The 14,272-nt window shown below is 44.3% G+C and overlaps 1 protein-coding gene across 7 annotated transcripts in view; it reads left to right on the top strand.

Moving 5' to 3' along the window:
* Window positions 1-14,272, top strand: part of AFF1 (ALF transcription elongation factor 1) — a 148,256-nt gene that overhangs the window by 115,347 nt on the left and 18,637 nt on the right. For 6 of the 7 annotated variants that reach the window (XM_081020694.1, XM_081020697.1, XM_081020699.1 and 3 more), the window contains 4 exons: window positions 6,792-6,852; window positions 6,981-7,018; window positions 8,791-8,950; window positions 12,988-13,926. In XM_081020694.1, coding sequence (XP_080876820.1) covers window positions 6,792-6,852; window positions 6,981-7,018; window positions 8,791-8,950; window positions 12,988-13,926 — 1,198 coding nt within the window. The remainder of the gene's footprint in view (window positions 1-6,791; window positions 6,853-6,980; window positions 7,019-8,790; window positions 8,951-12,987; window positions 13,927-14,272) is intronic. The other variant, XM_081020696.1, reaches the window with a different exon arrangement.

Below are 14,272 nucleotides of genomic sequence, written 5' to 3'. Positions count from 1 at the left end.
CTCAAGTTTAGCACCTGGCTTCACTGGAATGGAAGCAAGGTTTTTGTTATTGAAGCAAGGTTTTTGTTATTTACAGCAGCAGGTGGCAAGTTCAGTTCCCACTGACGTTAGGGGAGAGACAAGCTTGTTCCTGCATTAGGATGAACATATTTGGCATGTGACAAGTTTTAGGAGCTACTTCTGTTTGTAAACATAAACACACAAACCCCTCTGCCTTCTAAATAATTAGTTCCCAAAGATGTAAGAGTTCTCCCCCCGCTCTGCACGCTCAAAATGCAGTATTCCCAGGATTCTTTATTTTTAAAGTCCTCTTTCGTTGTTTCTCCAGTGTCATCTAAGGATGACGGATCCAAAAATGTTATACTCGGTATGCTCCAAAAGTTCAAGATTAAAAACACTGAAGATATTTGAAAATATTATTTATTTATTTATTTATTTAACAATTTATTTATTTATTACCAACCCATCCCCCTAAAGTCCCAAAGGTGGATTTCAACATTAAAACATCATTAAAAACAATTTAAAACAACTTTGGACAACGATGCAGGCAGAGTTAGTTGCATTGATTTCGGTTGCAGAGGCAAGCATGTGCAAGATTTCCAAAAGCTTAACTTTGACTGTATGCTCTGAACTGTTTGTTTTTTTTAAGTTTTTTTTAAAAAATGAAATCTAGCCTTTCCTCTTAAATTAATCAAAGCATTTAAGAGTTTGTTAAAAAAAACAAAAACACATTGCTTAGCAAATACTCTTCTCTTGTATGTAATGAGTGATGACTCTCCTTTAAAAAAGAAAAAAGTTTCAATTGTCCTTCCTGGGAACAATTCATCAGCTGCAAGTTTCTTGCTGTATTATTAATAGCTTATCTGAAAGCTATTAATAATATGCCAGCAGAGGCAATTTGTGTCTATCTTTCTTTCTTTCTGGGAAGAAGCCCTTCAGAAGATAATGGAAAAATAAACGGTGTCGTCTTTGGATAATAGATGTAGTCTTCACGGTCTTCCCACATAATGCCATTTTCTTCTGAAGGTTTTATTTGGAACACTGATGCCTTCATCTGGGATAATAAAACCTTACTGCAGTTTCTTTTGTAGGGGCAGAAAAATTGTGCCTTGGGTTAGAGTGGCAACTATTTCATAATCCCCCAACCCATTCCAAAAAAAAACCCACCACTGAGGACTGAGTCAAATGTGTAGTTTCCTGTGCATTAGTGATTTGGAGCTCCTGTCTGCTCACAGTCATAGAACGCTGCCTTATATAGTGTTTGGCTGTTGTTCATCTAGCTCAATATGGTCTGCACTGAATAGTAGTGGCTCTTCTTCTTCATCATCATCATCATCATCATCATTTTATTTGTATGCCACCTCTCCACGGTTAAAAACAATGCTCAAGGCGGCTTACAACATGACAAGATTTACATAATTACAAAAGTCATAAACAATATATAAACCAAATTAAAAAAACACAACTAAATGGAAAACCATTTCCACATAAATCAAAATCTAAAACTAAGAATACAGCATTAATACCACAGTTTAAAATGACATAGGGGACAAATAGAGGAAGACTTCTTCACCCCTGTATGGCTCCCCTTTATCACACACACAGCCCAACAAGACAAGGACAAAAATCCACCAACAGCATACAAATCAATATGGCTAACCTGATTCAAAAACACCCACCCACCCCACTCACACATGAAAACAAAGACCACCACAGCCAACCACAAATGAACAACCACACCCTAGGCCAACCCCAACCTCTCTCACCACCAAAGGAACACAAGTGAATAGCAGAGAACCTGCACAAGCGACGCTGACACAAAACCCCACATACCGTATTTTTCGCACCATTGGACGCACCGGACCATAGGACGCACCGGATCATAGGAGGGGGAGAACAGGGAAAAAAATTTTTTTCTTGTTCTCTCCCTCTAAAACAAGGTGCGTTCAAGGTACCTATTTTTTTTTTGGGGGGGGGGAAATAAAGAAAAAAAAATTCCCTCCCCAGGCACGGGGCAGGCGCGGGGGAAGCCCGAGCTTCCCCCGACCCCAGCCCCCAGAACAGCCTGCTATCCGCAAGCCTAGGGAACCGAGCCGGTCTCCCCAGGCTTGTGGAGAGGTGCGCGAAGCCCGGGCGCGCTCTTCAGTGCGCACCAGGCTTCGGAATGCAGGCAGCTCCGCGCCACCCTCCCGAGTCCCGCGCGGCGTCATGCCGGGATCGGGAGGGTGGCGCGGAGCTGCAGGAAGCCCTGGAGCGCAGGCAGCTCCGCGCCACCCTCCGGAGCCCCGCGCGGCTTCGCGCCGGGATCGGGAGGGTGGCGCGGAGCTGCAAAAAGCCCTGGAGCGCAGGCAGCTCCGCGCTACCCTCCGGAGCCCCGCGCGGCTTCGCGCGGGGGTCTGGAGGGTGGCGCGGAGCTGCAAGAAGCCCGGGAAAGCCTGCATTCGCTCCATAGGACGCACACACATTTCCCCTTCATTTTTGGAGGGGGAAAAGTGCGTCCTATAGAGCGAAAAATACGGTATATTAAGTAAAACAGAAACATCGCCACCCAACCCCACGACCCCCATCTCTGCCCCCCTTCCCCCTTTCCTTCCTAATGTCTCAACAAATGAAACTGATTTGTAAAAATGTTACATGGAAAAAATACGAGAGGGAGACATTGCAAATACTTTTGTAAATCAAGAAAATCTTTAATAAAAATACATTAAAAAGAGAAAGAAAGAGCAGATTGATGTGGAAATGTGGAGAACTGAACAAAGCAAAGAATTAGTACAGGCGTTCCGTCCCAGACCCCTCCACACTCACATAAATGAAATTGCATAAAGTGAGGAGCACCCTTTAAACACCCTCTCTGCCGCTCTCTGTTCAAGCCATACAAAACAAAAACAAAAAAACCCCCACTGTATCCCAAAATATCCACAACTTGAATGGAAGCTCGGGGGCTGGCAGAAGGCTGGAGGACATGAAATCTTTCCCTCTGATTTGCTGCATTGCAACATGCATCGAACTTAGAAGGCACCAGGAGGGTGATGGCATAGTCTAGAATTCTGCATCTGCATATTGTTTAGATCCGCTCATGACAGTCATGGGAACTGCAGCAGTTATGTCTAACGCAGGACATGTTGTGAGGGCACATGGACTCGCCTTCCTTGGAGGTTTTTAAGCAGAGATTGGATGGCCATCTGTCAGGGATGCTTTAGCTGAGATTCCTGCATTGCAGGGGGTTGGACTAGATGACTCAAGGGGTACCTTCCAACTCTACTGTTCTGTAATGCAGCCACCTGACTGAAGCTCAGCCCAGGGGTCTGGGTCTGATCAGTGCTTGAATGGGAGATCACATGGAAAGAAAGGCAGGACACAAGTGCGCTAAATAAAATAAGAACTGGATGTACATCATGTGCATGGTTTTCTTTCAATAAACTGGCTGGGCGTATTGCCTAGTCACAGATAACTGTCAGCAAGTTAAAATGAGCAGCTACCAGCATGATTTTTTTTTTATGCCTGGTTTGAGACTCTAGTAAAAGAAATAGTGATTATTTTCTTAAACACTGCTTCACAAAAACGTATTCAAGTGAAAGAATCATGTCACCTCCAAAAATCACAAGGCATCAAAAATTCACTCGTTTGCTTCTGGCCTTTCATTGTAGGCTTCTGGAAATTGTCCTGTGTGCTCTTGTCTTTTGGATAACTGGAGACTTGCTTTTGTGTGATTTTGTATAAACCAACACTGAAGAGCCGAGAAGAAAGGGGACATGCGTGTAGAGAACATTATTATTAGCCCGCTGCAAGAATCTGTAGGATTGCCCTCCAGGGTTTGTGGCTATGCTGATATAATCCCTTGGTAGATCTTTACATAATAGGATCCATTGTACACCACAAATGCCGAAGGACCAAACTTCATTAGGATGTGTTTACATTAACCGAGGCTTAACAAGGGACTGGTTTCACTGACAGCAGCTGTACTCTAGTACCCTGCCAGTGCCACAGAATAGTTTTGCCCCATATGCTTCTAGTTGGGCATAGTTATCTTTGCAACATTGATTTATTTAAATGCAGTAGCTATTGTGGTAGCTTGCTGGCTTGTTTTCCAGTGCTGGGCAGATACAACAACCTTGGAACTAGCCGGCGTGGCAAAGCACTAAGAAGCAAAATGTTTGCTGCAGGGGAGACAATATAAGGAAAGCACCCCATGATGATTAAAAGTTTGCTTTTATTGTTTTTATTATTTGATTGTTTTTAGGTATTTATATCTTGCTTTCGCATAAGTTGCAAAGAAGCTATAAAACTGATAACAGCAATAAATAGTTTTTTAAAAACCAAGAGTAGCACACGTAGCAGCAGATTAAAAAGCAATAACAAACTTAATAACTAAACACCTATAGAACTAGCAGTACAAATTGGAAGGACTGGTTATCAGTCCTTTGGGGGGGATAAAATAAATATTGAAACTTAATCATGCAGTCTCTGTTTTATTGTGCTGGGTACCTGTTACACACAAGCTGGAAACTTCTTCTGTGATATAATAGGTTTTTCTTTTAATGGAGGGGCAGCTGGACTCCCACCTGCAGCCTGACACGGTTAGAAACAAGGTTACCCTCTCACCTGCCATTTGTGAAAGCTAGATCACACTCATACACACAGAAACTGAATGGGTTTGTTCATCCGTGGGTGCCAGCTGGCAGGCCTCAAAAATATCAGATCTTATCTGGCTAACATTCCTGTTCCTGCTGTGGTTTCATTTGGATTTGATTATCCATCACTTCCGCCTCTTGACTCTTAGAAGCACTGTTTGTTTGGTATCAAGTAGCTGCCAGGATCCATCCCCAAAGTGGTCATATTTCAGTGTCTGAGAGGTAACTAGATGTACTTTCTGAGTAAAATCTGCAGCATGTAAATAAATAAAAAATATGTGCCATTATTAATTGATTCTAGCACAAGGAGGATAGTAGTTAAGAGCAAAAAGCTTCTTAAAAAGCAATATCCCCTTTAAGATTCAGTGGTTCTTTTTTTAACTTGTGCTAATTCAGCTTTGAGTGTCTGATTTTCATTATAGTGCAAGGAGTAGTTTAGGAGCAGGGGTTGGTTGGTTGGTTGATTGGTTGGTTATACCTTTAATGCGTTTTCTCAGTCTTTAGGTAGGTAGTCATGTTTAATTGGTGGTTTTTGGCTTTAAGCAAAAGCTTAGGTGTAATCTAAACTTTGCTTAGTTGCCCAGTTGCCACTTACAACCTTGTGTTTTTCTCTCTTTTTCTTTGCAATCCTTCATAGAAATACATATTGTGATAATGACACGGAACTGGATCCAGAGTTCTTATGAACAGAACTCTACTCACTGGGCACTTCCACCTGAGGAAGTGGGGAAGCAATATTTGCTGCTTCTTCCCCCCTCCCCCCAAAAAGCTTTTTTTGTGGAACTTGGTAGAAAGTGGTGCAGAAGTCGGCAGGGAGAGCTGGCAAACTTCTACCTCTCCCGCTTTCTGCAGCAAGCGTTTGGGTCCACTCTCTTCCATGAAACAAGTTCTTGCGTTTGCTGAAGTAACACTGTGGATCCAGCCCGCTGTGTGCATATTATGCCGTAGAGTAGAACTCAGCTTCACACGCATGGGGCTATATCCAGTGTTGCGACTCTGCTTTCTTTCTGTGCAGCAGAACTTCCTAGCCCCTACAGCTTCCCCCCACCTGCACACCCTCAAAATCAGCTCAGGTGGGTTGGGGGACCCTGCAGAGTAGATTTGGAGGGTATGCAGCGGGGATACAACCCCTGGCTATCTGCATCAGTACTGCATCTGTTTTTTAAATATATTTGAAAGACCACTGTAAACAGTTGAAATCATTGGTAGGAATACAATAATACAATGATACTTGTAAAGTAACATGAGCTTTGGTTACCATGATGATATAATGGATTACAGTAAAAGATGCAGGAATAAAATTTAGAAATGGAACTGATGGAGGGAGGGAAGGAGGTCTAAAGGTTCGAAAGAACCTCTTTCTATTTTTGGAATGGTTATCTTTGTTGTGTACAGCTTTATGCAAAACTAATAAAATTTGTTTTTTAAAAAAATCTGAGATATATATATATATATATATATATATATGCATTTATTTGTCTTTATTAAGGTATTTATATATTGCCCTCTCAAAAAGCATCATGGTGAGGTGCAGCAATATAAAAAAGCTAAAAGAAACCCATTTAAAGCTGGCATTAGAATGACTGCCTCCTCAAGCCAGTCATTTTCCTTCTTTTGTTCACATAATGGCAAACTCCAAATCCTTGGTTGCCATCACTTCTGCCACCAGATGGTGGTCCTTGAGTTAGTGAGGTTTATGGCACTGGATTGTCAACAGGCATTAGTACCCATGAACACTTATCTTCGTTTCACAACCAGTTTTAAGCTTTGGACAACAGTAGTGCTCCATTCTGACAGGCAGATAGGAACACTTTCCAGATCTCTTGTTTTATGGGAGCATGCACCACGAATCTTTCTTTACAGCAATGACTATATTAGTTTTCATGAGCAGAGACTCCAGGGAAGATGAAGTCCTCTTGTTTTGCAGAGGAAATAGTTCACCTTGGCCTTTTTCTTTGGAGTGCAAAAATGAAACCTGTGCTCGTTTTCCAAGAAAAATACTGTGAAGAGACAAGCTTGAGCAAAGAACGCTTTCCCAGCTGAGTAGTATGTTGAGTGTAGATGAATAAAAACTTTGAAAACAAACTTGAAAACATTCCCTCTGAATAACATTGTAATTTTTTGCAGCGAGTTACATTTATATCCTCTTTTCTCTTTCAGAATGCTACATGAAGACCTTGAGATCAGCGATAGTGACGAGGGTGACGATGACCAAGTCAGTGTGTGTAGATAAAACTTATAAATCCTGCAAATACCCAGAATACCTTTAAAAATATTTATGGCCTGTTTTCCTGCCTGAGCTGCTTATACTAACCTTTCTCCCTTTTTTGTGTTGTTCTTGTTAAATAGGTTTCTGATAAGCCGTCTTCCTCATCCACTCCTCCAAGGTACGATTTCTTGGAAATAACAGGGAGGCAGAGGTGGGGAACAGCTCACAAGTTGTTTTATGCATGTAAACAGAAATCCTTGTGGAAGCAGCTCGGGGTTGTGGGCGAGAGGTTAAGAGGAGAGAGAGAGTGAGACTGACTGAACTGTTCACTGATTGGGATAATTTTGTAACACTTAGAGGGAATGCATGAGGTTGTTTTAATACTTCTCTGCTTCTTCAAAGCACTAGAATTCAGAGTGTAAGAAAAGCATTGCTAGATCAGGCCAGTGGCCCAGTATTCTGTTCTCTGCAGCAGCCAGCCGGACACCTACAGAAAGCTCACATGTAGGAACTGAGTGCAAATCTATCCACTAGCGAGTCCCAACAGTGGAGGCAGAGTTATTGACCAGTATGCTTTGGGATCCTAGATATCTAGTTCACCTGTGTGATTGTGAAGATAAAATGGCATCACCTCGTGTACACCATCCATATTTCCATGGAGTAAGATTCTTATTTTAAAATCTAAAAACCGCTCTACATTTGAAACAAAAGCAACATACAAAAATAGAATACAAAATGTAAAATAAATCATACTGTAAGGTAATGCAGATCTCTGCGGGGTAGGACCCGAAGTAATGGATTCAGATTACAAAAAAGGGAGTTTCTGCCTAAACGTCAGGAAGAACTTTGTGACGGCAGTAGCTGTTCAGCAGTTGAATTTTTTCCACCTTGAGAGTGTATGCAGGCTGTCCTTCATTGGAGGAGGTTTTTAAGCAGAGGTTAGGTAGCCATCTGTCATGGATGCTTTAGCTGAGATTCCTGCATTGCAGGGGGTTGCACTAGATGAGCCTTGGGGGTCCCTTGCAATTCTACAATTCTGAGATTCTATAAAACAAGGTTAAAAAGTCCAGGATGTACAGTGTTACCTTGGGTTACAAACACCTCGGGTTACAAACACTTTGGGCTACAGACTCCACTAACCCAGAAATAGTACCTCGGGTTAAGAACTTTACCTCAGGATGAGAACAGAAATAGCACGGTGGCAGCAGGAGGCCCCATTAGCTAAAGTGGTACCTCAGGTTAAGAATGGTTTCAGGTTAAGAACGGACCTCCAGAACGAATTAAGTTCGTAACCAGAGGTACCACTGTACATGTTTTGAGCTTATTTACTCTCCCCCGGGAAAATGGTGTATTTTGGTCATTAGATGAAATGTGTTTGATCTTCTGCTTTTCTGGCAGTTGTACAGTGATACCTCGGGTTAAGAACTTAATTTGTTCTGGAGGTCCATTCGTAACCTGAAACTATTCTTAACCTGAAGCACCACTTTAGCTAATGGGGCTCCTGCTGCTGCCGCACGATTTCTGTTCTCATCCTGAAGCAAAGTTCTTAACCCAAGGTACTATTGCTGAGTTAGCGGAGTCTGTAACCTGAAGTGTCTGTAACCCGAGGTACCACTGTATCACATAGCTGCTCTCAAAAGCCCCCTTGGCTTCCTAGCAATGTTTCTGTCCCTCCCTCCACCCCTGTGTGTGTGTGTGTGTGTGTGTGTGTGTGTGTGTGTGATTGTGATTTAGCGCTTTTGCATTTTCATCCTTTTGAGGGATCAGGAGAATGTGATCCCCCATTGAACAATGATAGAATGTTTTAAATGCTGCTGGTTGGATTTTATCTCCCTCTCTCTCTCCCACCCCAACCTCCGCCCCAGTGCTGGCCTGTCTCTGGAGGGGGTGGAAGTGCAGAAAGATGATCCTTACCCGCTTCTAATTTTATCTCATGGTATTGACTTGCAGTGCCCCACAATCACAGCCTGAGAGTGTGGCATTGGCACATTCCAGCAGTCCAGAGTCTGGGAGCACAAGCGACTCGGACAGTTCCTCTGACTCTGAGAGTGAGAGCAGCTCCAGTGAAAGTGAAGCAAATGATCCCCCAACAAGAGCATCCACACCTGAGGTACGGTGTCCCATTTGTTTTTAAGTGCATGATCTGTGTGTTGTGAATAGCCAATAGGAGGCCCCTCTTGACTTTTTTTTTAATCCAATCAGATAATTTAATTGTTCTGTCAGCAGAATGCTGTAAACCTCTTCTACCACGTTACTGGTCCCTTTCCACCCTCCCAGTTTCCCACGCTGTACATTTGAACCCTGTGCTACTGTAGTCCAGCTGTCCACATAACACTATCAGCACATACTTTAGCCACCGGCTGAAAGTCACTTCCTTCAGGCCATGTAGCCAGAAATGTTTCAACAGAGGCACAGTGCAAATAGAAGAAGACGCCTTCATCTCAGTATGGTTCCCCTTTATCACATAATAATAATAATAATAATAATAATAATAATAATAATAATAATTTATTATTTATACCCTGCCCATCTGGCTGGGCTTCCCCAGCCACTCTAGGCGGCATCCAAAAAAATATTAAAATACTGTAATACATCAAATATTAAAAGCTTCCCTAAAGAGGGCTGCCTTCAGATGTCTTCTAAAAGTCTGGTAGTTGTTGTTCTCTTTGACATCTGGTGGGAGGGCGTTCCACAGGGAGGGCGCCACTACCGAGAAGGCCCTCTGCCTGGTTCCCTGTAACTTGGCTTCTTGCAGTGAGGGAACCACCAGAAGGCCCTCGGTGCTGGACCTCAGTGTCTGGGCTGGACGATGGGGGTGGAGACGCTCCTTCAGGTATACTGGACCGAGGCCGTTTAGGGCTTTAAAGGTCAGCACCAACACTTTGAATTGTACTCGGAAACGTACTGGCCCAACAAAACAACAACAAGAATCCAGCAGCAGCATTCAAATCAATCTGGCTAACCTGATCCAAACACACACACACACCCCGGTCACACAAAAAACAAATTTCACTACAGCCAATCAAAGACAACCAACCACGCCTTAGGCCACCCCCAAAGAAATACAACAAGCGAATTGTAAAGAGAAGCCACACAAGTGATGCTGACACAAAACCACACACATATACTAAGTAGAAGAATAGAAGTATTGCCACCCGACCCCACTCAACTCACCATTCCCTGCCTCCCCATCTTTCCCCCTTTTCTTCCTAACCGAACACTGCGTGTAACACTAATGTCTCACAACAAATGAAACTGATCTGTAGAAAACACAACTTGAAAAAAAGAGACAATGCACGTATTTTTGTAAACTAATAAATCTTTAATAAAAAAATATTTTTTAAAAATTGCATGAATGCAAAACAGACAAAACCTTAAATCGAAGCATCTAATATATTCAAAGTGTATTTAATACATTAAATAAGTTCAGTACATTTTAATAATGATGATGACCATATGGTTATCAGGCATCCCAAGGCCTCTTTCCACCTTCCAGCCAACAGATTGTATGCAGCGGTCATACAAGTGGAAGGCAGTTTGCGCCAACCAATGATTCTCTTCCACTTCTCCTTACTGCCCCCTTTACCTTCCTGGCTGAGTGGGGCTGTGTTGTACAGCGCTGCAGAATTGCAAGAAACTGGGTGGAGTGGACATGATCCAGGAGGAAGGACCTTCAGATACATCCTGATGTAACCTTTCACTACAAACTGTTGGCTGGAATAGCAGAAGGTGTCAAAAGGTTTTTGCTTCTTACTGAACAGTTGGATTGAATGCTGCCTGCAGCTGTCACCTCGGGTCTTGCCCTAAAAGTACAATGATCAGAAGCTTTAAAAAATCCCAATGAAATTTACAAATTCAGGGATAAGGCCTGGTGTGCTGGTGCCTGTCAATTTCATGTGCTCTGTGTGGTGATGACATCTGTCATACGGAGCAATTGTAAAGTGTCCTCTGAACGATGACCATAAGGCCTCTATTGCCGACAAATCAAAGAACTATTTGAACAAGGGTGAAATTTCTGTCCGTGTTTTGAGTGGTTTTGAGTTCAGAACCTTTTCTGCATCTAAGTTCTGTTTTGAAATTTTAGCTCAAACCTTTCGATCCCAATTATTTTATTTATATGATTGTGTATGTGCAACTTTTTTTAAAAAAGCAAATTTCAACAGAAGATTTAGACCTTTTCCAGAAATCTGTGTGGAACATTCATGTCTGTAGGAAGGGTTCCTTCCCCTCCTCCTCTTTCCCTGGGACGTGGCTGGACTTGACTTGATTTATTCAGTTTTGGAGGCCTTCGCTGACCTACTTGGGAAGCCAAACTGGGAAAAAGCACCATTAATGTCATAATCAAGAGCAGGAGTGTTGTGAAATTGCTTCGGGAACGAAAATCTGTTTTTTACGTCATTGGTATAATGTCAAGCTTAGTGTGGCATGTTGAGGATCTATGGAATTATGAAAACCATCTTTTAAAAATTGGCCTTAATTCATTACCCTTCAGCCTTCTTGATTGGCACCTTCATAATACACTTGTAGGCACCAGGCAAAAACGTTCCTTTTTAACCAGGCCTTTGGTTGATTCGATTGACACCCTATGGGGTTTTTTTGGGGAGAGGAGGGTATTGGGTTGTTTTTATTTTGATTATGTATTTTGTGGTTTTATATTTTGATTTTGTTCTGTGAACCTCCCTGAGACCTCTGGGTATAGGATGGAATAATAATAATAATAATAATAATAATAATAATAATAATAGGAGAGGACACACATTGCAGTCCTTTATATGAAACAGAGAGAACAGAGAAAATTAGCATGTCAGGGACAAGTGGGCTTTTTTCTGACAGGCCTGCTTTCTACGCACAGAGATTTTATTTCTGTTTTTGTATGGCGGAGCGTGGAATCATTAGAATTTCTACCTTCCGTCTGAAGCAGTACAGTCATACCTCAGGTTAAATACGCTTCGAGTTGAGCGCGTTCGAGTTGCACTCCGCGGCAACCCGGAAGTTACAGAGCGCGTTACTTCCGGGTTTCGCCGCTTACGCATGCGCAGACGCTCAAAATGACGCCACGCGCATGCTCAGAAGCGGCGAAAAGCAAAGCGCGCGTGGGCAGACATGCCATCACTAGATATGTTTACCTCTAGATGCGAACGGGGCTCCGGAACAGATCCTGTTCGTATCTAGAGGTACCACTGTATAGACAAGGGATAGGTTTGCTATCTGAGTGAGAACCAGGCCATAGAGTGACTCTGTACATTTTGCGCAATTGTCTTCATGGGGGCCCACTTGACAGAGGTGGGCAGGGCCAAATGGGGCAGAGCTCAATGGATTTGAATATATACAATGGGCTACATTCCATGCACCCCTCTCCATCTCAAGAGGCTTGAGGGTGTGGAGCACAGCTGGTGAGAAGCCTGGCCTGGGTATGGTCCCAGTGGGTTGGAGGACCACATTTAGTCCCTTACACCTGAAGCCCCACACCTTGGAAGTAAGAGAAGCCACCTCAGGCAGGTTTCCTGGGAGACAGCCCCAGACACGGCACAGCAGTAAAGAAAAGGCAGAGCCATTTGGGTGGTGGATGTGGAATAAATAATAATAATAATAATAATAATAATAATAATAATAATAATTTATGATTTATACTCCACCCATCTGGCTGAGTTTCCCCAGCCACTCTGGGCGGCTTCCAATCAAGTGTTAAAAACAATACAGCATTAAATATTAAAAACTTCCCTAAATAGGGCTGCCTTCAGATATATTTTAAAGAGAAGATAGCTGCTTATTTCCTTCACATCTGAAGGGAGGGCGTTCCATAGGACGGGCGCCACTACAGAGAAGGCCCTCTGTCTGGTTCCTGGTAACCTCACTTCTCGCAATGAGGGAACCGCCAGAAGGCCCTCGGAGCTGGACCTCAGTGTCTGGGCTGAACGATGGGGGTGGAGACGCTCCTTCAGGTATACAGGGCCGAGTGAAGCTCTTTGCCCGGGCTTGTGCTGGTGCTCACATCAGAATTATGTTCTTGGGCAAAGCCACCATTTCTGGTCCTTCCACCTTTGCTCAGTTCAGAATATAGGCCTCAGAGGTATGGTGCTGATGAAGCAATGCACCTTGTGACGGGTGCACAACCGACTGGTGTTTCTCTTTTCTTTTTCGCCACAGCCCGATCCACAGACATCCAACAGATGGCAGCTGAACAACTGGCTGATCAAGGTGAACCAGCCGGTGTCTCCCACCGAGAATTTCCTTGAGGATGACCGCAGCAGGGGGAGTCTCCAGGAAGGCAAGGGGCAAGGGAAAACTTGCAGCGGCAGCAGCAGCAAAAGGGAATGCTCGCAGCCGACAGATGGACACTCAAAAACTGCCAGCAAAGCACCCCGTTCAGCTCAAGAGGTACACCTCCCTACCAAGCGCAGCTACCAGAAGTCTCCGGTGCACACAGAGGAACCCCAGTTCCACCAGGTCGTGGGCAGTAAGCAGCCCAGGAAGTCCAGCAAAGTCGCAGCACCGGAAGAACCGAAGCGAGGCCTGACGGTAGAGAGTGAGCCGCCCGGTCTGTATGGGGCGAAGGACCAGTCTTCCAAAGACAAGCCCAAGGTGAAAACGAAAGGGCGGCTGAAGTTTGGCGACAAGAAGGAACTGAAGCTGGCAGTGCCAGAGCCGGCCGAGAAGAAAAAGCACAAGAGCTTGCACCAGGCCACTGTTAAATTGTTCTCGGACCGGGGTGCTGCAAAAGACAGTGCGGCTGGCAGTGCCCTGGAGCTGTTGCCCCTCAGCCCTTTGAGCCAGAGCCCCAGGGTTCCCGCCAGCAGCAGAACTAGCGGCACGAAACCAGCTGTTGTGGTAAGAGAGGACAAGGACAAGTTTCTCTTGCCTATCAGGGATAAGAAGTTGCTGTCGCCCTTGAGGGACTGCCCGGTCCCTCCCTCGCTTGTGGTTAAAATTGAGCTCGCTCTCCTCTCGCGGGTCCCACATCCGCCCCGGAAGGGGGGGGACTGCCCCAAAAGACTGGAGGTCAGAGAGAGCCACAGCTTGAAGAAGCAGGATGCGGACAAAAGGAGACAAGAGGATGCGCCAAGCAAGTCTGTCAAAAAGAGAAAGGTGAGAGAGGGAGACCTGTGTAGTTGGTACTTCTTATTTTAACCCTTCTTGTGTTTATTTTACCACATGCTATTTATCTGTTTGAGGGACGCAGGTGGCTCTGTGGGTTAAACCACAGAGCCTAGGGCTTGCCGATCAGAAGGTCGGCGGTTCGAACCCCTGCGATGGGGTGAGCTCCCGTTGCTCGGTCCCTGCTCCTGCCAACCTAGCAGTTCGAAAGCACGTCAAAGTGCAAGTAGATAAATAGGTACCGCTCCGGCGGGAAGGTAAACGGCGTTTCCGTGCGCTGCTGTGGTTCGCCAGAAGCGGCTTAGTCATGTTGGCCACATGAGCCGGAAGCTGTACG

The sequence above is a fragment of the Podarcis pityusensis genome (assembly GCF_964106645.2).
Source record: "Podarcis pityusensis genome assembly, chromosome: 9".
Lineage (NCBI taxonomy): Eukaryota > Metazoa > Chordata > Lepidosauria > Squamata > Lacertidae > Podarcis > Podarcis pityusensis.
The sequence above is the reverse complement of the archived record's forward strand: the minus strand, read 5'-3'. Positions and strand labels throughout refer to the sequence as shown.